Below are 21,914 nucleotides of genomic sequence, written 5' to 3' on the forward strand. Positions count from 1 at the left end.
ATCACCCTGTTTTATGAATCCTCTTCTGGTAATTTTTTTAATTACAAAATACATTATTTCATAATTGACTCCCCTGTTTTATGAGTCAAAACAGGTATGCAAAACAAAACTGAATCACTGATTCTGGATCACATAGACTGAATGTGGTCTTCAAATTACTACAATGCAATTGAAATCAACAAACTAAAATCATGATAAAATTATGCTTAAGGATCAGGTGTCAAGCTTGTTCCTGTATCTTTATATGGAACTGAATATAAAATAAGTAAGCAAAGAATAATATAAAGGTAAAGTAGGGTGAGGGTTTGGAAGCAAGGGTTAAAAACCGAAAAAAACAGTTATAGGACAAGTTCCTTACGCAGATGAATTTTGCACAACTCCACTGAAGGTAATTATGTGGTAATATCTTACAACAAATGAAAATCTACTTCTTATATCCTTTTCCTTCCATTCTCTCCAGTTTGTCTAAGAAATTATGTATCAAAAACTGCTGTATCTTTCACTGCACAGTAATCTCTCACTTCAAATACATGTCAAAATTCTTATCCACACAGTATTTTTGTTAGGTAGACGGATATCAGCTCCCACGGTACACACAGCAGAAGTTAGGCAGAAAGATTCAGAAACAAATCTCACTCCAAGAAATGTCTCTCTGTCTCTATAGTATCCTCAGAAAGTTAGGCTAAAATGTACTTCGGGTTCCTTTCCAATTAGGTGGCAGGCTGTGTCAGCCTTTGACATGACTACATGGGCCGGTAGATTTGTAAAAGAGATGCCTTAATTGAGTTTGTTGCTCTACCTCTTCTGCATGCCAAAGCTTACCCTGTGTAGCTGCTTCTCTGTCCCAGGCAGCTGGGTGAAGAACAGACTTGGGCTAGGGCTATATTTAGGATCTCCTGGTGGTGCTGTCTTATGCCCAAGAGGATTAACTTGGCTCATTAGTGCAGGGCCACAAAGAACCCTGTACCAGATGTAGGAGGAAAATTCTGAAGGTCCTGACTACCCACTTAAAACTCAGGCTATGACACTGTTGCATCCCCAAGCAAAAAGCATTATTTCTGAGTCAGAATGCTCCACGTACTTATTACCAGCTCACTTCTCCCTGCTCTGTCTCTAAGAAACAGATTTTGCACACAAGAATACTCACTGAACCCCAAATAATTTACAGTCAAAACAAGACCACAGCATGTTGCTGTGTCTTGTTCTCAATCCAGCTATTACCTTGCAGTTCAGTAGCTCTATGAACTCCCACACTTAACGTGCTTCCAGCCTCCCAGAAGCTGTGTGGAAATTTTTGCCTGTGACCTTTTTAAATAAACATTTGCTGTTCCTAAGGGATCAGTGATTGAACAGTTTAATGAGAACATTCACATTTCTGCTTATAAATACTTCACTACAGCTCACAAAGGGCTATGCTGTTGTATAGCTTTTTTTTTAAGTTCATGTAATACTGTTTAAATGTTCTGGAATGACAATCCAAGAGATCAGAGGGATTTTTTTTTTTTTCCTATAAAGTGTACAGTAAGATTTATTACAGAACAAGTTATTACTTCCACAATGTTCTTCAGCCAAATGCAACACAACCATCTCTAAGATTTAGTACAGTCTCTTTTTCTGAGTTGTTCACAGGAGTTTTATGAAAAATCAGGTTTTAATGTGGATTATCCAATCTCTATGACTGCCCACATTTCCCCTATGAGCAGAGTCTCGTACAATTTCCCTGCGGCTCAGCCATGCCTGCCCCAATGGGCGCCCAAGTCAAAGACCAACATTTTTTTAGTGCATATGATTGGTAGGTCTTTAAAATTCAGCATTTAAGAGTAGTCTAATTTGCTTCTCCCAAGATGTACTTGCAGAATTTTCTCTCGAGTTTTCTTTCCCAATTTACTAAACCAAACCATTAAGTCATAAAAGATTAATAAATAAAACAACAGCTTGAAGTATGAAAATAATGTAAAGTATACACTATATACAGCCAATGAGTTATTTCTAAACCAAATGCACCGATTTTTGTCACCCTTGTATGGTTAATTTTTCTGGAAATAACAGTTGTATCAGGCAAAGGGCTGTGCCATAGACATATATCAGAAAATACTCTTGCGAAGAGTTCATCTAGTGCTCTTTAATCTAAATCTTCAATTAACTTTGTTGTTTTCATACTGGGTCTCTTTTTTAAATTTAAAGTTTAAGCACTGTCAATACAATTGGCATTGAAGAAGCAGATGCTTCTCACAAATTGAGACAAAAAACTTTTCTTATTAATGTTCCATTATTCTTGTCTTCACAAGAAAAAAACCACCATAGTTTCAGACAGTTCTAAAAACGTTTTACACAAGTTTTAATGAAGTTTTAAAAGATATTGGTCTGCTTCCTCCATTATTCTAAACAGTTCTCTTTGTCATCTCTGATATTTAAACTACTGTTTAGAAGGTTTTTTTCACATCTAGAAGTCACAGGAAATTATACTTGTACTGCAAAGATGCATACCATTATTTAATTGTGTATTTGGTGAGTACACTCACAAGCTGCTAAAAATTAGGTAGCTGTTTAAGATTCTAGTGATGATGTCATCATGGCTAGTTAAATAACAAGTACGTAAAGGAATAGAAAATTATGTTCAGGATTTCTTTTGTCTGCAGAGTCAGGAGTTCAGCAGAATGTTTTAATACTTTATTGCTAATCACATTCTACTAGTGGACCTGATAATCCTGTGTAACAGAAGAAATGTTTTGATCATCAAGAAAATATAAAATATTACTAGTCTCAGTTTTGGCAGGTGATTTGTTCTGGATTCCTAGTTTTCAAGTGTAGGAATTTCCACTACTGAATTCTACTCTTTTAATTTGAAAATTCTACTGGTTTTATTTGAAAATAAAAAGCCAACCAGTATGAAGAAGTTCCACTAGATTTATAGAAGTCAGGTAAAGGTGCTCAAAGTTAAATTTAGGACTTTGCCTTCCTTTTCATTTGCAATATGTTTACATCAAATTTTTCAGTTCACTTTATAACTCTATGCAACTCCTTAGTAAATTCCATTGCAGTCAAACAAATTACTCCAGATTTATGAGAGCATAAGTTAGAGCTGAAGTCAACTTATGCTTATTATTTCATACAGTATATTATTTCATATAGAAATAAATCATGGAAATCCAATTATACAGTAAAACAAGAGGCGATTTTTCTACACTGGTAAATAGGCATTTAGAGCATCTCATAGTATTAACAGAGTAAACCTGCACACAGAAATTAATTTAGAATCTCTGCTCTTAGGCCTTGAGCACAATGTTGTGTCTCAGCTTTAAACTCTGCAAGCACAAGGGCATGAACCAAGCATGGCATGGTCACAGTTTGGTGCAGAACAGGGGCATTCTGCTGGGTGCTGCTGACAGGAGCTTGGCAAGAGGCTTAGCCTGCTATTCTTAAGAGTGGTACTACTAACTGAAGGAGCTTGAAAGAGCTGTGCATATCCAACAAATCAGCCAGAGGACCAGTCTCAGAAAGTGTGTAGCCCACGGGGATTGGGAGAGACTGGGAAAACCTCAAGAAACAAAGAAATCAAACCAAGCAAAACAAAACAAAAAATCCCATATGAAGCATATCTGTGGCTTCCATTAGGCCCTGGGAAGAAGGAAGATTATTCAGAGAAGTGAGAAAGTAACAAGCAGTCTTGGGATCTAGGAAAAGCTGAAGTTAAGTCTTGGGTTTGGGGTCAGTGCTATCCTTGCCCCCTATAATGATGCCCATGGGGAGTGAGAGGACATGGCCTTCCAAAGCAACTCCAAACAGCAGCATGCAGGCTGTGGCTTGTTAGTGTGCAGCCTGCACAGAGGAGCTGACCTGTAGGAGATTCTTGTGCCTGAAAGGTTATAGGATAGAGCCCAAGAAAGTTCAGCAAAATGTTTTATTTTTGCTGTTATTTTACCTCCTTAGAAGAAGGCAACCCACTGATTTGATCAGAGAGCAACTAGCAATGCACCGTGACTACTACAGAACAGACTGCACTCAAGAAGCCAGGTGGTGCCAAGATGTGGATGAAACTGGACACTGTGTCAGGTAAGTGACTCTTTTTTCAGGGAAATGTGAATGCTGTGGCAGATACGGTATTCAAGGCATCCACCCTTACTCCTCAGGCCATTCTGCTGTCTGGACAACTAACCAGACACACAGCAGTCTCAGGATCAAGGAAGCTTAAAGATGAACTTTGTTCATACACACTAACACCTTGTATGACAAGAACACAGCTTTGTTATTGCTAATGCCAACCATCTGTAGTTTTACCTAACTCTTTCCTCATTGTATTTTATCAAATATTTAGGCTGCAATTTCTTCTGGTGGGCACTATCTTTTGATTATATATAGTGTACAAGCAGTACTATAAAAACCCTCTGACTAAACAGAGTCCTGGTCCCCTGGCTGAGACATTCAAAACCCGCAATGAATTAAGGGATAAATTTTAATAATATAGTTCTTTGCCAATAATGTCCAATTTCTGCTTCTGAGAGCTGCATGGTATTCCTGAGACATGAACATAACAAATGTAACTGAATTTAGGTATTTTGCACATTGTATGTTAACTCTGTGCTGTCACTGCACTGTATGAAATGCTGTGTAAAACCAGACCCCCGTTTAGCTACCATGTAAACAACTGAAAGGCTTGGCTGGCACGATATATACATAATGCACAGAGTGTTGCAAAACTGCAGAAGTGGACTGGAAAGCACAACAAAATTCTATCCTACCTTATTATTTAAGAAGCTATTATCATATAATTAGACTGCATTAAAAAACAAAGTTAAAAAGAGAAGAATGACATCTGCAAGCTTAGTAAAAAAAGTTAATAAACACTTACTTCCCAATTATACATAAGCAACACTTAGCAAGATGCCAACAGACTCCTTCCTCTGTTTTCCATGGTTAATTCAGTCGACGTTTTCTACCATTGCCGATTTAGTGACAGCTGGTATTTCTAGTCATACAATGCCTACTTTTCTAATAATCTAGACACTTTGGCCATGTCTGAACACTCAATTAACAGGCTTTGTTTTCTGAGGGGCTTGAAAGCAACAACATGTGTCTGCACAGTTATCTATAAATATGAACAATAACAGGCATCTTAAAAGGCAGAGTGAAAAAAGACATGAAAAGGGAGGTTGAATTGACAGGAGAAGAGTAAGTTACATACTATGTGTTGTTCACTTATTGTTACTGAAATTCTGAAACTTTTTCTTCCTGCTAAGGAACAATTTTTAGTCTTCATAAATATTAGGGCAATGCCATGTTTTTACCTTAGCTACTTTATTTAGCTTTCAAGTATGAGGGAAAGTAGTTCAGTCCTTAACTAAAGTTTAAAACCTTAACTTGCATTTAGAGTGGCTGCAAGATCTAGTGGATAACACAGTATTCCTTTCCAAGTCTGCTCATGGCTTTCTATAAACCTGAAAACATCTTCCATCTCTTTTTTTTCTTATTAATCCTTTTAATTTCCTTGTTGCCTATGGCTTCTGTATTGACTAAATTAAGCAAGTGTCTCTGAGCCTGTTAAAATATAAGCAATACACAAACTTTACAGATCTACTTATTGGGCTTGATATTCAGATAGTCTTCCTGGAAAAAAACAAGAAGAGGAAAAATATTTGCACAGTAGAAAATAAGCAGGACCAATCATGCCTATACTCTTTAAAACAAACAAAAAATCAGGCTTCGTACCCTCATCTCAAAGAAGGGAAAAGTTGCAAATCTATGGCAATTTGGGTTTGGTTCTTTCAATTATTTTTTTTATTCCCTATGTAAGATTTTGTTGAATTTAAGCTTAAATCACAAGAGTTTTGCCTCTTGTTTCAGCAGAGCTAATATTTAGAACGTAAATTTTACAAATAGTAACAGCCTCAGAATAAGAATTCATGTTTTTCATATGACCTCTTGAGTGGCTCCTTTGATTCTCTAGGAAGATTTCCTCATCATTCTGATTCCATTCAGGCCTGCTATAAAGTAAGTAAATCAGAATAATTCTGTTCAACTGCTTCCTAAGAACACTCATAATTAATTGCCGATAAGTACTAAATATTACTGTGAAAGCATGTGTTGGCATGCATATGGTGTGCTTAGTTTCTAGATTACACAATACTTGTGCTATTAGAGGCTTGGAAAAAAATGCTGCATTATCAAGGACTTCTAACTTACAAATAGTGTATTTTTCTAAGATTCTGACATGCCTCAGAAAAGACAGATCTAAAGGTAAAACACTGACTGTACAATAAAAAACTAGTATTTTAATTCACTGAAAGCTGTTTTAAACAATCAGTTTTCAAACAACAAGTTAAAACCCCTGGTCTCAATTTCCTGACATAGCTTTCAAAACAGCTTAGTAGCTGGCATTTGTATTTGGTAGGATCTAGTACAATAAAAAGTGAAAGACTGTGGTAAAGATGCTGCCTGGCTGCATGAGTCAGGGTGACCTTCATAAAAATGATTAGCCATTATCAACACCAGTTGTGTTCTACGATTCTGCTGGTTTTCCATATGGTACTGAAAAAGGTTATGCCATTTTTTAAAGAAAACTGAATTTGACTTCTTTCCAGTATATTCCATTCTTAAGAGTCTGGTTTTCTGCTTTAGATCATGTAATTAGCCCTCATCTCCTGAGAGGAGATATATATACTGGCACAACTGAGTAGTTTTTCAGCACCTACCCTTTTCTCTGTAAGATCGTTTTAACAGTAAGTGGTATAATGTTTATGGTCCGGTGTTAAGACAGGAATCAACAGAAATCTGGGTCTATGTGAAAGGTCACAAAGCTGCAATTCAGTGATGAGTTTTGCCATTAAAACTAGTAAGAATGGGTAGATAACAAAGAAATGTACAGCTTGGGAAATGAGAAAAGGATCCAGTAAATTTCCTGCAGAAGAAGGTAGATAAGCAGTTGTCAGAGGAGAACCTTTATAGAATGAGTTGGCATTTTTAGTTTCTTTCCAATTCTATAGCTGTTTGTATCATGAAGCATGGTTGGTAAGAACTTGTAGCCAGGCTGATGGTTTCATGAAGAAACAAGGTTGTGGATGGGTGCAAAAAGCAGTAGCTCTGAGATTCTCCAAGGAGGTCTCTAAGCACTACCATTAATATGAATATTATAGAAGAGCAGAATGGGAAATTTTCCATTTCCCTTACAAGATAAATGGAGAGTCTGATTCCCTTTGACAGCTTTCAGGACACGTGGATGCTCTACACAGCAAGAAGGAATTATTTTCTAATCTCAACTTGACTCCCGCCAGCCTATATGGCTACTGAGGCAGGCTCTAGATATCCTAGCCTTTCACTTCCTCTTGTATTTATCACTTTTATAACGTAATTGTGGTAGCTTCTCAAGTGTGCTCAATGCTATATAAAAACACAGGAAAATAGTTTGTCAATCAGTTCAAAACTGAAATGTGTAACAAACTGCCTGTGGAAAGATCACTGAGATTAAGACAGCATATGCATAACAAAATGATAAAAAAACTACTGTGAGGTTACTATCTGCTAAGACGATACTACTATTTTAATATAGCATCATCTTCCATTAAAAATCTTGACTAAAATTTATCTGGTTGGCCTGATCTTCTGTCTCTACAAGCTGCATTGGTTTGTGCAGTATCAGAGAAGGATAGACACCTGGCTACAGACAGGTTTTTTCTTTCTCCCACAATCTCATGTGGGTCTTGCAAGAATGCAGGCCTAACTTGAAACCTGTGGTCTCAGTCTCCCTGTCCCCCTGCAATGCTGAAGTCACCACAGACTCTGCAGTCTATTGGGAAAGAAGCACAGCTGAGCTGTGCTGACGCACGTACTAGCCATCAGGTTGTTCGTGAAGCTATCACAAGCTGCAATTTGGATAAGGCTGCTCTTTAACTTAATATCCGAATTGCCAGAGCTGGTGGTAGCAAGTAGTTTTTAGGCTTTATCTACAGAAGAATTAACCATTTCATGCTGCCTTAAGACATTGCTTTTTGTAGCAAGAACCATGTTATGTTAAACATGACCTTTAGCGAACAATGGAGATGAGATCTTTATGTCTGCATATGGAAATAAGGTGCAGGGGGAACTTACAAGAGTTTTGGAGGTATGCCTTGGAGGTATGCACGTCTGTAACATCTGTACATCTGTCTCAGCCCTAAAGGAACAAACTTACTAAAGAAACAGCACTAGGGAGAATGGAGAGGGAGGTGGAGTGGAGTGGGACAGGAGGCAGTAAAGAAAGATGGAGAGTAGCTATGGTTTGATTCATGAATAATGAGTGGTATAGGTGCTAGAAGGAGTGCTTTTATGCCTTCTCTGGACAATGCAGAATAATTTAGCTTTGATTATAAGTGAAAAAACATAAGTGGTGGTTAAAAGCAATGAGTGGGCTAAGAGCTTTGCATCTAATAATATAGTACAGATAAAATTCTCTCCTTGAGTGAGGCTAAGGAATCCGTTGTCTGGGGATACAGAAGTAGAAGCAGTTGTACTTGGTACAAGCTGTAGATAGATATAGTGAGGGAGAAAGCAGGAGGGAGAGAAGGAGAGATCACGTCTCCATTTCTTTGCTTTGCACTTTCAGCTTTAACGAAAATTTGAATGCTGGGGTGTATGTGCTGTTTACCAGACAAAGTGTGTAGAACAATTACAGGCTGTACAGGAACATGCAGTAATGTATCTATTCTTAAACTGTAGGACAGCACTGAACAGTCTGCATATTGTGATTAGTTAAATTCATTGCTTCTGACTTACAATCTTTTTAGCTGCCTCAAATGGCTTTTTTCACCTCAAGAGTAAGGCTGGGAGATTAGAAGCCTTATCAGTACTAACAAGGCTTCCTCCTACTCTGCTTTGTAGTTATATTAGCCTGTGTTCTTGATGGTCAGAGATTCACGTAATGCAGATCTCTTCGCAACATAAATACTTTTAAAAGGATGCTCTCAGGGTGGCTTGGGATAAATTTCAACTATTTTTTCCTCTTTAACTGTTTACAAAATGCACTTAATTCTCTGTATTTTCTTCTATTCTGAAACAGGTGATTCAGTATTATTTTAGGGGGCTAATGCTGATGAGCACCCAGACAACATCACTGTGCATGTATCCCTCAATTGAGAAGAGAATCTGTCATCAAGACAATGGATTTTCATTTCTTGTTTTCTGTGAGGAGATAAATCTGTTCAGTAAGGTCTCTGGCCAGCAGGTGTGTAATTCCTCTTTTACTTTGTGGAAGGTACCTGTTACAGCCGTGGAATTAGCCATGAATTACCTTTCCACAGCAGCCCCATTCCAGGAGTAGCCTCTCCTGAACTTACATGGAAATGTTCCTGCTTTCATGCAGCAACTCTGGGATCTGTGAACTCTGAGAAACCATTGTCAATTCCATCTAATCACAAACAAAAAAAATCAGGCAATCCTTCTCCTCTGCAAAGCCACTTTTAAGGGGCCTTCCCTGTAGGAAGAGCCACTTGTCCAACAGCTTTCATCCTGTGCCCTGCAGACTTCTCTCAAAAATAACCTGATTAACTGTGTTCACAGTTTGTCAGAAAAGAAGTGATGTATGCTTGCTGGGATGAAATACAGGATAATTGCAGCTTTCAATAAATAGAAATGTTGCTATGAGCCATTCAATATGGATTTGATTTCTCAGCTTCAGCCTTACATTGATTTAGGTCTTAAAAACATTTCTCATTACTGCATATTATAATTACATGGGCAGCAGAAGTGAATATGGTACAATATAGTTACTGATATATTTAAAGTACTGCATGAGTCCGAGTTATCAGAAGAGTAACAGCTGCTTTTGTCTCCATTGAAAAAGACTACTAATACATAACATTTTTTAATTAGAACTATTGGCCTCCACACCTTATCTTTGCCATGATTTAAAGTTCTTTGCTAGGGAAAAGGAAGAGTCATAAATGAAAATACATGAAATGTTATAGTAATAAGCATATTGAAAGTATTTGTTCTAAATAAGAATTCAGGATAGGGAACATAACTACATAATCATTACATTAAGATAACATACAAAATAAAGTAACATAGGGTGAGTGTGAATAAATTAGGACCGTAAATACTGTAAAAGTTTTTCCACTCAAATCCAAGATGCTAATCTTGATTTTTTGGTGACATTTTATTACACTTTATTCATTAATCTTATTCAAAAACACAGGGAACATAGTGACTGTCCTCTCACAGGAACACAGCAACACATGGCGTACAGAATATATCGCTGCCTACTGTAGATTTTATCAGTGCCAACTTTGCTCCACAGAAGGGCAACACAAGGCGTGTAATAGAGCTTTTCTGTACTGGATAAATCCTGCACTGTGAAAGCCAACAGCAGTCCACAATACCTGACACTACAAAATCATTTTTGTAGTTCATGAAAAAATGTGGGTTGAACAACAATGACGTGAATAGTTATGTAGATTTTACTTATATAAAGTAAACCACTGCCATCTGGGAGTGAGCTTTATATCACATATGACCCTGAAATAAAATATAGTAAATAAATTATATTATGGAAAGCTCAACAGCTTCTACTTGAAGTTTCCATCAGGAAGCAGCTGTTCAGTTGACTAGTGACCTTAAAAAAATCCTAAATGAAAGAATCAGACATTAACATCCTCAAGCAGTAGTCATCTGTAAAAGAAAATACTAGCATGGAAAATCTGATTAACTTCTCTGAGGTCAAAGGCAAGATAATTTAAAACAATATAAAATGTAAATTTCTAATGTATGACTAAAAAAAGTAGCAAGGAGAAAAACTACTAATAATTCCATTTTTTCAACAAATTTCTCAGAACAGCAAAACTTTTAGTAAATGCAACACAAAGTACAAAGAAAATTTCTTCCTATATGAAGTAAGGCACTAAATCTCAGGATAACAAAATGCTTTTACAATTTCATCTCACTTCCCATCTGTAGCTATCAAAAGGCTTCCAATTCCTTCAAAATGTTCCTGGTATCTCTGCACTGGTTTTTATCACATATTTAAAGTAAGGGATAAGGAGGCTGCATTTTCAAAACACTGCAACCACTGCTTTTTTTTTTTGCAACTGACATATCCATACATGTAATCAGCACATGGAGTCATGATTGCATTTCAAAACTCAATTGCTTGGCAGTGCAAAATTTATTGTGCCTACAAAAAGCTAAAAACTCTCACCAACCCCCACCCCTCTGCCCCGAATTCCTGACTACCAAAAATACCAATATGTGATCTTGGAGCATCCTGATTGGCCCAATAAGAATGCTGTGAATCAGCAACATCATTTCAGACACACACATAGCACTGCACAGCTTTGAGGCTGGTAGAAAATGATTATTCCCCTTTGACTCTGTTTCCTTCTCAGACAAGAAAAAGTAACTATCCAAGCCTCTGTGTATGTAGCACTTACTTTTCAAAAACCTTGCTCATTATGTTTAAATAAAACAATCCCAGGTTCACAACTCTTCTGATATCAAGTTGCATAACAATATTGAAACAGATTTTTTTAATCTTCCTGTCACAAAAGTATAATACAAGTGTGACATTCAATTGTCTGTGGTGGATAAAAGTCATGAAAAGAGGAGAACACACACTCCCACGCCCCCTCCCCCTTCCCCCAGTACACAATGTACAAAACATCAAAACATTTCCCCCTCCCTCCTACAAAATATGGCATATTTCAACACTCACGGCTATCGTAACATATATTGCCCAGAGCACGTCCTGTTTGAAGCAACACTTCCTGGTCTTTACAGTTTAACAGCTGCACCAAAGGAGGGATCAACCCAGCATCCACACAGGGGTTCCGCATAAATTCTGCAAATAATGCAAAGCCTGTTAAAGCAAGCTGCCTGCTTTCAGTTTCACCCATCCCACTCAGACTGGCACTGAAACTGGGCCTTTTGTGAGCATAAACATATGTATAGACAAACAATGTAAGTTCTCAGGTAAGTTCTAGAGAATAAGCCCAAGTCAGGATTTGAGCTTTTGTTCTTTCCATTATTCATTCATTTGGAAGGAATTAAAGAGTGTTTAATTGACTTCCATGGAAACTTATTTAACATAGCTCAGATTGAGCATGTTTTTAGCATCATAATTAGTGCTGAAAAGAACAGAGAATTTTCCCCACCTCAACAAGTTCAACGTAAATTAAAACTATGAAATAACAGAAAATATGACTTTAGTATTCATACTCCAAAATCAGCACAATTTTTTATTCTCTTCTCCCTTCCCTGGAACTGGTGAGAAGATTCTGCTTTACAAAAAATTTTTATAAAAGGAATTAAAGCTAAGTAACAGGCTCTTTATTTGGAAGGAAAGGGAAAGAAAAGATGAAAAATAGGAGTCACTGTATGAGCTCAAAGGCCTGCACTTTTCCTCAGTCTAACTGATGCCCCTTATGGCAGGAAAGTCAAGAGGATCCATCCACTGGTAAGCTTGATGCTTTTCCGTCCTTCCTCTCTGCTGTGTCCTCCAGTCAGAGAGAACCAAAGTACTACTTCACATCTCTCCAAGTTACTTACAAGAGAATTATCCTGGTGTCAAAGAGATAAAAGACTAGTCTCCAGAAGGTGTCTTAGTAAGGCAGGAACTGTGTTGCAGTTATTATACGGGAAGTTTACAGAAGTATCCACTTGATACACCAATACTGTTACTTAATACTGTACTACGGAGCACCCTTCACAGATGCAGCACTGTAACAAACGTCAATATGGTTTTGATTTGTTGTAAATTGAAAATGACATCTATTCCTGATCATAAACGATGCTGGATCTTCCAAAATCAGTTTAACTTTGTGCTACTGACTCATGTATAAAACAGAATGAAACAGGGCATACAATTCCCCTAAAAAAGCTGGGAATGTTTTTTCTGATTCAACAGAACCTTTCATGCCAATAACTCAGACTTGTCACACATTGCTTCAAGTATAAATACACCTTTTCACACGCTCCTTTTGTCACACCTGTTATCACGTTTTTTGATATTTCTGTAGCTACAGCATTTTTTATCTTTTGTAATTAATCTTGCAGTGTTGTTTTATCTAAAGAAAGAACTATCATAGAGGTACGCAATCCTCACAGGATGATAAACTTTGAGATATCAACAAGTAGATGAAACAGAATAACACATAATATGGATTTCTCAAACTGTCCTGAAGCTTGTTGAAAAAAAAAGTGCTATATAAGCACAAACCACTAAGAATCACAGACTCTTAAGGGTTGGAAGGAACCTTGAAAAATATCTAGCCAGAGCAGGGCCAACCTAGAGTAGGTCACACTGGTAAGAGGACAACGAAAATGACAGAATTTAAATGACGTGTTCCCTGCTATTTTGCTTCAGCAACTACTTCAACAGAGTGAGAATATGAAGAGAAACACGGCTCCTTTCAGTTTTGAAAGCAATGGGCACCTTAAATAATTTCCGGATACTTCCACTTTAACCTTGGCTGTCATAGGACCCAGTTACACCTGCTAATAACTTGAAGAAGACAAAAGCTATTTTGTATGATGAACCTGAAGTGTACTCATAACAGCAATTTAAAAGCTGGCAGGGAAAAGGATGCATTGGAAACTATTCAGAGATTTCATGTATTAATTCAGATGTGAAAGATACTGACTAAAATGCTCCATAAGAGAATCTTGCACAAAACAATGCCTAGTAATCAGTTAAGCTATTGTGATATTTTATTCTTAACTTTGTCCTCTGAGGTAGGAGCTGAAATGGCTAACTGTGACGATGCAGTTTACTGTGATATTCTAAATATACTTACTATGAATTTATTAAGTACAGAAAAAGTAAGTTATATGGTTGCATTAATCTCTATCATCCTGAGACACTTCTGAGCTTAAATGTCTTTGTTTACATTTTCTACTGGATATTTATCTAAATAGTTTTACAACTTAAAAACTAACCATTTATATCTTATTTTCTTGTTAATGTTGTTTCTGAATATCCACATACATGACTGTGTCAAAATCAGTGAACTAGGTGAAGGGGATCACACAGGGACTATCAGTAAGAAGCCGTAGTATCATGATTGAAAAGAAAAGGTGGAAAGGGAATGTGGAAATAGTCAGCAACAATGCAATCCCTTCTCTGAAGAGGCCTCAGCACAAGAGTTTAGAGAGGGAGAGAGATATAACTGCCAGGTCTGCACATGGACAGCAGTTAAGAGGCATCCTACTTTTCTCTGTGTGGCCTCTGCACAAAAGTGCAAAATTCAATCTGTGCTTCTTGGCTGGTAGACAGGCAAGTCAAGGAGTGAGAAAAGACAGCCACAAACATCCTCTACCCTCATCAAAGAGTGTACCAGCAGCACCTGCCTGCAGATAGGAGGCCATTTTATTAAGCTCAAGGTTTACAACAAGGCATCGTGTGAGCTTTAAAATATTCCTTCTAAAGAAAAATATTAAAGAGTTTTAGATTATCTCCTACATTGTATATATAATATATACCAAAGAAGGCCATAATAGTAATAATGTTATCACAATTATCAGACTAAAGAAACAATATACTATCACTTAACCACCTTCATATATGTAACTACTGTTGTAGCTACATGCATTATGTGTAACTGGATGCACAAACGGCCAACGTTTTTTTTCTATATGCACTTCATTAGGATAGTGGTGTGCTATTTTTGCCCAATAAATTACACTATTGACCATCTTAAAAACTAAGTAGCATGAAAGTAAGGACCAAAAATATTCCAGCAGCCAAATGCTGGTTTGTATTAAAAAGTAAAGAAAATTTGACACACAGACACAAAAAAAAGAGTGAAAGGGAGAGATATGAAAGGTGTCTAGTCTAAAAAATGAAAGCATAAATGAAGTAAAACATACTGACAAGTGAGGTGAAAAACTGAAGATGTTCCAGCAGAAAAGTTCTTGTAGAAAACCTCACCATTTCTGGCTACTTCTGCTATGATGTTAGCTACTTTTGCTGTGCAGGAAGATTGTGGCGTCAACAGACTCGCGAACACCTGAAGGACTCCGCTTTTCTGGATTTTTTCACTTGTCTCCATATCTGAAAAACACATCACACGAAAATCACTTGTGCATCATCTTGGTTTGGGGAAGGAAAGAAAGAAGAGCAGAAGGGAAGTTAAGTCTTCTCAAAGGCAATTATTAATTATTTTCCCATATGAGATGCCAACTGCTACTTCAGTGATCATATTTATTTTATATGATGTGCTCATAGAACTCAAATCCTTTGCCATTCCTAATCAATTATCTTTATCAGGTGTCACTATGTTATATAAGTAAATATGGATACATATTCATGTTTACATAGGGAAACTACTGGGCAAACTGAAAGAAAGACCAGTCAAGGAGTGATGTGTAGCAGCCTAAAGTACTATGTAAAAATCAAGGAACGGTACTCTGAAGTGATGAATTACTGGAAGTGTTCAAGGAATTATAGAGGAAGTCCTTATAGCTGAGGGCACAGCTTAACGCAGCACAGGAGTCAGAAACCAGAAAGGAGGGAAAGCTAAGCAGATCCTGGTCTAGACTCCTCTCACTGTTTTAATACTTTCTGTGTCACTCTGCTAAGATATAACAGTTCCAGTATATTCTCCATAAAAGTGGAAGGGAAAAAACCCACTGATTTTCTTGTAGCAGAGATAAAAGATTCAGGACAAAACTTCTCCTCTTTGCCCATAGTAGAGAGGAACTGTGCAGCTGCACCATTACAGAGCCCCGCCTAACATTGCTGACCAACAGCTCTGTAACAAACTGAAAATTAACCTTTATTCAAATGCAGTCGATAAAGTACTGGAGGCTAAAACATATTTTGCTAATGCTTTCAAACAACAGCATTTTTGAAACAAATATTAGTGTGAATTGAACAGCAGCTATCACTTTAGCATGTCTCCTTAAGCTATTCATAATGGCACCTACTTCCATTCTCCAAAGATGGTTGTGAGATGCTCTAATTGATGACTTTCTCAAAACAAAATGAATGCATCTACATGCAAGTGTGTTGATCAGCAACCTTGTCTCACAAGGGCATTTTTAAGCATTACAACATGCACAAATCACCTCACATCACTCAAAATAAAAAGCTTTACAGTAAAATTTTTAAAAATCACTTAGGCTTGTGGGGAACATACGAAGGTATTTCAGAGTTGAGAACACAGGTCTCCTTGTACTACTTTCTGTAGTTTCTCAGAAGCACCCTTACTCTGGTGTAAGAGCTATCAAGTCAGGCTGGGTGGCAAAAGCAGCAACCAACTGATTTGGGGATTTATATAGTATCTTTCAAACCTGGGAGTAAAGGGAGGGATTCATGTAGTCTTGAACAGCAAACAAGGAGCCTTAAACTAATCCAATATGTTTTTCAAGATGATGTTTTCTGATTTCCGATTAAACAAGTAAATACATATTTTGTGCACTACAACTAGCTAGTCTTCTAGAGTGGCAGTGTGCAACCCCTCTTCAGCTGTGCTTCACCTGTGAATTGGTAGTGATACATCACCGAGCTCACTATCTCCCCTCTCCTGCAATTGATTTTTTTTTGTTTGTTTAATTTTTTTGGCAGCTCCAGAACAACTCCTGCTGCCTCTGAGTGTGGGAGTGATACACTCAAGCTGACCCTGAAGGGAAGCTAGCACACGCCTGGCAGAGGTTACTCATGTGGGTTTTGTGACTCACTTACAGTACACACATACTTCAATGGCCAGGAGCCAGTGACATCTAGGTGACAAAAAGCAGACTAAAAGAGAACTTCAGGTCTGGATTGCAATTATGCCTCTGTATTTCTGTATTACATTCCATCTTGGCTACGACTACTCATCTACAATATGTCAGTGACGACATACTGGGTAGATATATTCTCCCATGGATATATACAGATAAAAGTACAGTTTGAATGCAGAGAAAAGCATATCAGGACTAAAGACTGGTCCAGATAGGTGTCTATTAAAGAAGAGATCCTCCCTCTCCCTTAAGTTCAAAACTGAAAGTGCAGAATTCAAAATTGGAAATGTAGACAATCTGTGACCCTGCATCATGTCAGCCACAATTGGTAGGCAGGAGACATTAATGCCTTTTCTCCTGTCACATTGCTGAGATACACTGTATTCAATCTATTTTTAAGATCTGTAGTTTGATGGATGCATTGCTGTGCAATGCACAAATTACTTAAATAGAACAAAATATATCCCGCAACAAGTGGAAATATAGAATTAAGTACTTTTCCAGGCCAGTTGCAACACATATGTACTAATTTCTTTTATTAAGATAAGCAAGTGAGCACCAATAAAAGCACAGGGCTTAACAGACCTGTTGCACACTGGGAAACCAGCTAGCTGGGCTCACACAGATGAGAGCAGATTGTTGACATTTTCTTACTCTTAAGCAGTACCAAAGGCACACCTGCATGAAGTCTCCCCTTCAAAACAACATCCCACTGGTTCCTGTTACCCAGGCAGAGTATCAATGTCAAATTCTCTCTAGTCACAAAAGAATGAAGACAGATTAATTTGACCAGCAGCAAGTGTACTTCTATCACTTGGCAGGCACACTCTTACCTCCACTCTACCCTGAATAAGTGCTCGAGCATAATTGTTTGAGGGGAAAAACACATTACTCTGACAACTGGCAGAAGAATAGCTACTAACTATGTGACCCATACTGCTCTCTGAGGCATTGCCTTGGTTGTAAAAAACGCCAAGGAGCGCTTCAGCTTGTCTATTCCAAGGCTACCTAAGCCTTGCTCTTCCCCTGCAGAACATTTACAATTTACATTTGATGTTATATACAAATTAATCTAGTATCAAAACACAGCTATGACATTAAATCCTTGCAGTAGTTCATAGTACGTTCCCCACATAAGGCATTGGAAGGGAATGCACCACTGAAATTACTGTTAACTCCTCATGCACATTTCTCTAAACTGTCTCGCTTTGTATCTGCTGAATAAATCAGGAATTCTATGTTAATCACAATAAAGTTTTGATATAGACAGTAAGGAAAAAACCCAATGTGCTGAAAGATACACATTAATTTCTTAAGACAGATGTAATTAGCAGACATTTTAGTTATAGAAAATCAATCTCTTTGGTGGGCTTTTGAAATGCTTACACAAGCAAGGATATTCTAATTGGAACAAAATATCTTATATGTAAACCTAAAATTGCCTTGTTGAATCTAGCATTTTTACTCAGTATTTTTGTACTCTGTTAAAGGAGAAGGACTTAACAGGCAAATGATGCACAGGGCTGCCCTGAGGAAATTGAGAAGTCCAAAAAACCTTCAGCCACTCTTCACTTGTCTGAGGAGTCAAATGTGACAAATACTTCATGGCTACTTGCAAAATATGAACTAAGAGTTTTGTGTGTGACTGTGCATGCATATTTATGCAGTTCTAGACCCTGTTCTGCAGGATGCATTGAAGGTGTAACTGTGGCAGTAAAAGACTGCAACTGCAGACAGCACTGAAAAGCAAATAACTGCCCTAAATCAAGGAAAGCTTTTCTTCTCCTTTGTTTTTCCCACTTGCAAGCAGAGAATGGAATGGTTCTTAGGGCAGGGGCTTTAGGAAGCATAGATTTAGACTGCCACCTCATTAAGGCCCATGCACTTCTGTCTTTTTGCTCAGCTTCATACAACGAGTCCTGTATAAAAGCATAGAAGGCAAAACGACACAGACAGGGAGAAAAATGAAGGCAAAAAGTGTGTGTGTCATTATTCTGACCAGGATGATGAAGGGTCATGTTTATGTAGCAGTACTTTAACTGTCATTGTAAAAGCCATGATTTGTTTTTCTTTCCGCAGAACCTAAGACTGGAAGATCACACATCAGTGTTGCCAAAGGCTGTTATGCATACCACTGCCTAGGTATGGAAGAAACAGTTTGGGTTTTGCTGAGAATTAGAAATGGCTAATGGTTTTACCATGGGCAAGCCTCAGTTCTTGCCTTTATTTGTTCTCTTTAGAGGCTGGAGAAGGCCTGCCTGGCTTCCTGTTTGTGTGTGTATGGATAGAAGAGGTATTATTTGTTAAAGATATGAATCTGCTGTCTGCTTGTTTCATTATGGGCTTCCTAATAAATTATTAGAGGCTAAATTATTTTGAAAACATATTTCAGTTGATATCTTTTGAATTGCTCTTTCAATTTATTGTCAACTGTAGTTGGAGTGAGTAAAACCAAATGTTTGTCTAGAGGCAAAAAAGATCTAAGCAAAATCTCTACCGCATAAGCTCATCCTCTGCTTTCTATAATGGAGAAAAAGGAAAATATAGACAACGTTAATCACATGCTAAAAAGCTGGCTTATGCTTACCATTTTAACTCCTTTAGCAGAACTGTACTCCTTTTCAAATCTGTGCAACTTATCTTTTAAAGAAACCTAACAATACAAGTAGCCTGAAGTTGGGGTGCCACACCTCCAACTCCCTTTGCTACATGTGATATTCAGATTTCAAATGCTTTCTCTTGAAGCCTGATTTTCAGTCTGCATGCAGCAATCCACCCGTAGAGCACCTGCTACCCCGTATTTTAAAGCAAAGAAACTGTAGCACAGTAATAATGTACGTTAGAAACAAAGCTTTTGCACACAGTGTAATCCACTGACATGCCAGAGCAGTGTAATAGGGGGAAAAAAAAAAAAATCACCTGCAGCTCTAGATGTCTCTTTATAACACCAGATATCAAGACAAAGGGTATGTTAGATCACATAGAACCAAAATCTTATTAATATCACAGCTGAGTGATTAAAATGTCAATATCCTTGCTCTTCATGGTTTTTGCAGTGCCTGAAGTTAGAATAATAAAGGGTGTGGGCAGGAAATCCTTTAATGCGATAGATCAGAGCTGGAGAGCTAAGCACTGTGGCTATCAGACTACTTAATTAAGTAGCAAAAATCACTATAGGGAAAAAATCCGAAGAGTGTCTCAAATTCTACACTCTCAGCTCTATTTCCTGTGACATTTCACTCCTCTCTCTTTCCCTCTTTTCTCCCTGCTGCATCATTTTGTCCACTTTCAAGTGGAAGAAAAGGTATGGAGGACGAAGGAATGTGAAAGACAAAGCGTATCTCTCTGATCTGTTACTACTTTGCCCTTGGTGGCAGAAGAAAACTATACATTCATTCACTGTTTCTGTTCTCTGCACAATGAGTTTAAGTTACGCTCTTTGCTGCCCAACAGCAGCGAAGGCTAGCACTGCAGTAACTCCCACGTTGTGGAGCTTTACATAAGAAATGAGGCACACCACAGAATTGTGAATGAACAGCTTTGTGAGTGTCCTTTTTATTAAGCCAACCGTGTTTGCAATGTACTCTTTCAAAAATATATATGTATTTCTGGGTGCAAAGATGTTTTATAAACCTGCTGAAACTACTGCAGAAAATTACCTTGGCTTTATAATATCCCTCCTACATGTACTCTAATCAGAAAGACAAAGATGAACACATGTATAAATAATGCTGAGCCACATATATCATGAAAGGAACCTTCCATCTGCTCTTTCAGAAGGCAGAAGGGAAGAGAATGAAAGAAGCAAGTGATATCTTTCTAACTGGCACATCCTCCTAACCACCACAGTAAAAAAGGTTCAAGTGGTCACAAGCAAGTATTGATGCCTCCCTCAAGCAGCATTGTCTCTCTATCCATAGCCTCCTGCTGTATATTCCAAACCACGAAATGGAGATTTTAGTCTGACTACAAAGAGTGCAAAAAGTGGGTCGTGCTGAACCTCAGTGAAACAATGTGCTCTCATGCAACAAAGAATGCACCACTGCTAGAGGCTTTTGCTTAACATACCTCAGCAAAAAAGATTGTTTCAATTATAAAGAATTGCTTTTATAGAAAAAAAATCCACTAATAATAATTTATATACAAAAAGAAATGTATAAATGTTACTTCTTTCCGCATGCTCCTCACATGGGGAAATCACAAATATCATCTGCTTGCTCACCTATGCTTCAAACTAGACCCCCAAGAGGCAGGAAAGGAAGATTTTCTCTTAGCTGTACAAATGTTTCCATCATGGTGTTTGCTCTGGTTTGTCTCTGCCAGCAGCAACAGTGCAAGTTCAGTTCCTATTTTTAATGAAGACAGAGAGTGTGCAGATGTTTGTAATTAAAATCTCAGCTCTAACAAGGAAGGCAGGACAGATGGAGAGAGATTCACCAACCAATTAGCTGCATGAGTCCCACTGATTACGTTCTTCAAAAGCTATATCAAAGAATAAAAGAGAATTTCAGGATGAGACCAACCCCTGAAATAGCCTGTTGCAGTAGCAATGAAGAAACTTAATAAAAATATGTGCCAACTTTGGTAAAGAAACATGCATATCGATAATTCCATGGATATGTCACAGCCCAAGGAAGAATATTATGAGTTAGGCAGCTCAGAAGCCCGGAGCTCCTGAACTGGACCTAGTTTAGAGCCCTGACACATAGTTTGGTGGATTTATCTGAACGCTCAGTTCCCTTACTCCCCCTTTCTCATTCACCCTCTGCAGGAGGTAACCACTTCAGTACCACAGTTGGTGAAAGACTTTTATATTAATATCTCAGCTGTCAAGTTCGTTATCTGGCATCTTAGTACAAATGCCATCCATGAGTGTCGTCATGTTTTATACTCAGCCTGTGTGAACATTTTACTCTCCTTCCTCTGTTACTTGTACTAACTGGACTTGTTACAGGACTCTGAGTAAAGCTTTAACCATTCTCTTGCTCAGTTTTTCAAACCATGTAACAGAAATATTAGGCCCACCATGTAAATCCTTTTTCCAAATTCAATTTAGCATTAAAATCAAACCAGATTTGGAAGCTGTGCCTTATATAGGCAGGAAACGTTTCACATTCCTTTAAAGCAATCTCTTAAGAGTGCTCTCAAGCAAGCTTGAATGCCTACTGTAAAATTCTCCATTGAAATTCTTTTATACCTACATACATTGGAATGCATTCTAGCTACTG

The 21,914-nt window shown here is 37.8% G+C and overlaps 1 protein-coding gene across 7 annotated transcripts in view; it reads right to left on the reverse strand.

The window, feature by feature from the left end:
- RAP1GDS1 (Rap1 GTPase-GDP dissociation stimulator 1) overlaps positions 1-21,914 on the reverse strand; it is a 96,144-nt gene that overhangs the window by 27,984 nt on the left and 46,246 nt on the right. For 5 of the 7 annotated variants that reach the window (XM_061993793.1, XM_061993796.1, XM_061993792.1 and 2 more), the window contains 2 exons: positions 14,891-15,013; positions 11,678-11,803 (listed from right to left, as the gene is read on the reverse strand). In XM_061993793.1, the coding sequence (XP_061849777.1) occupies positions 11,678-11,803; positions 14,891-15,013 (249 nt within the window). Of the gene's footprint in view, positions 1-11,677; positions 11,804-14,829; positions 15,014-21,914 lie in introns of those variants that run through there. The other 2 variants (XM_061993797.1, XM_061993798.1) reach the window with 2 other exon arrangements.

The sequence above is a fragment of the Colius striatus genome, chromosome 3 (genome assembly GCF_028858725.1).
Source record: "Colius striatus isolate bColStr4 chromosome 3, bColStr4.1.hap1, whole genome shotgun sequence".
Classification (NCBI taxonomy): Eukaryota; Metazoa; Chordata; class Aves; order Coliiformes; family Coliidae; genus Colius; species Colius striatus.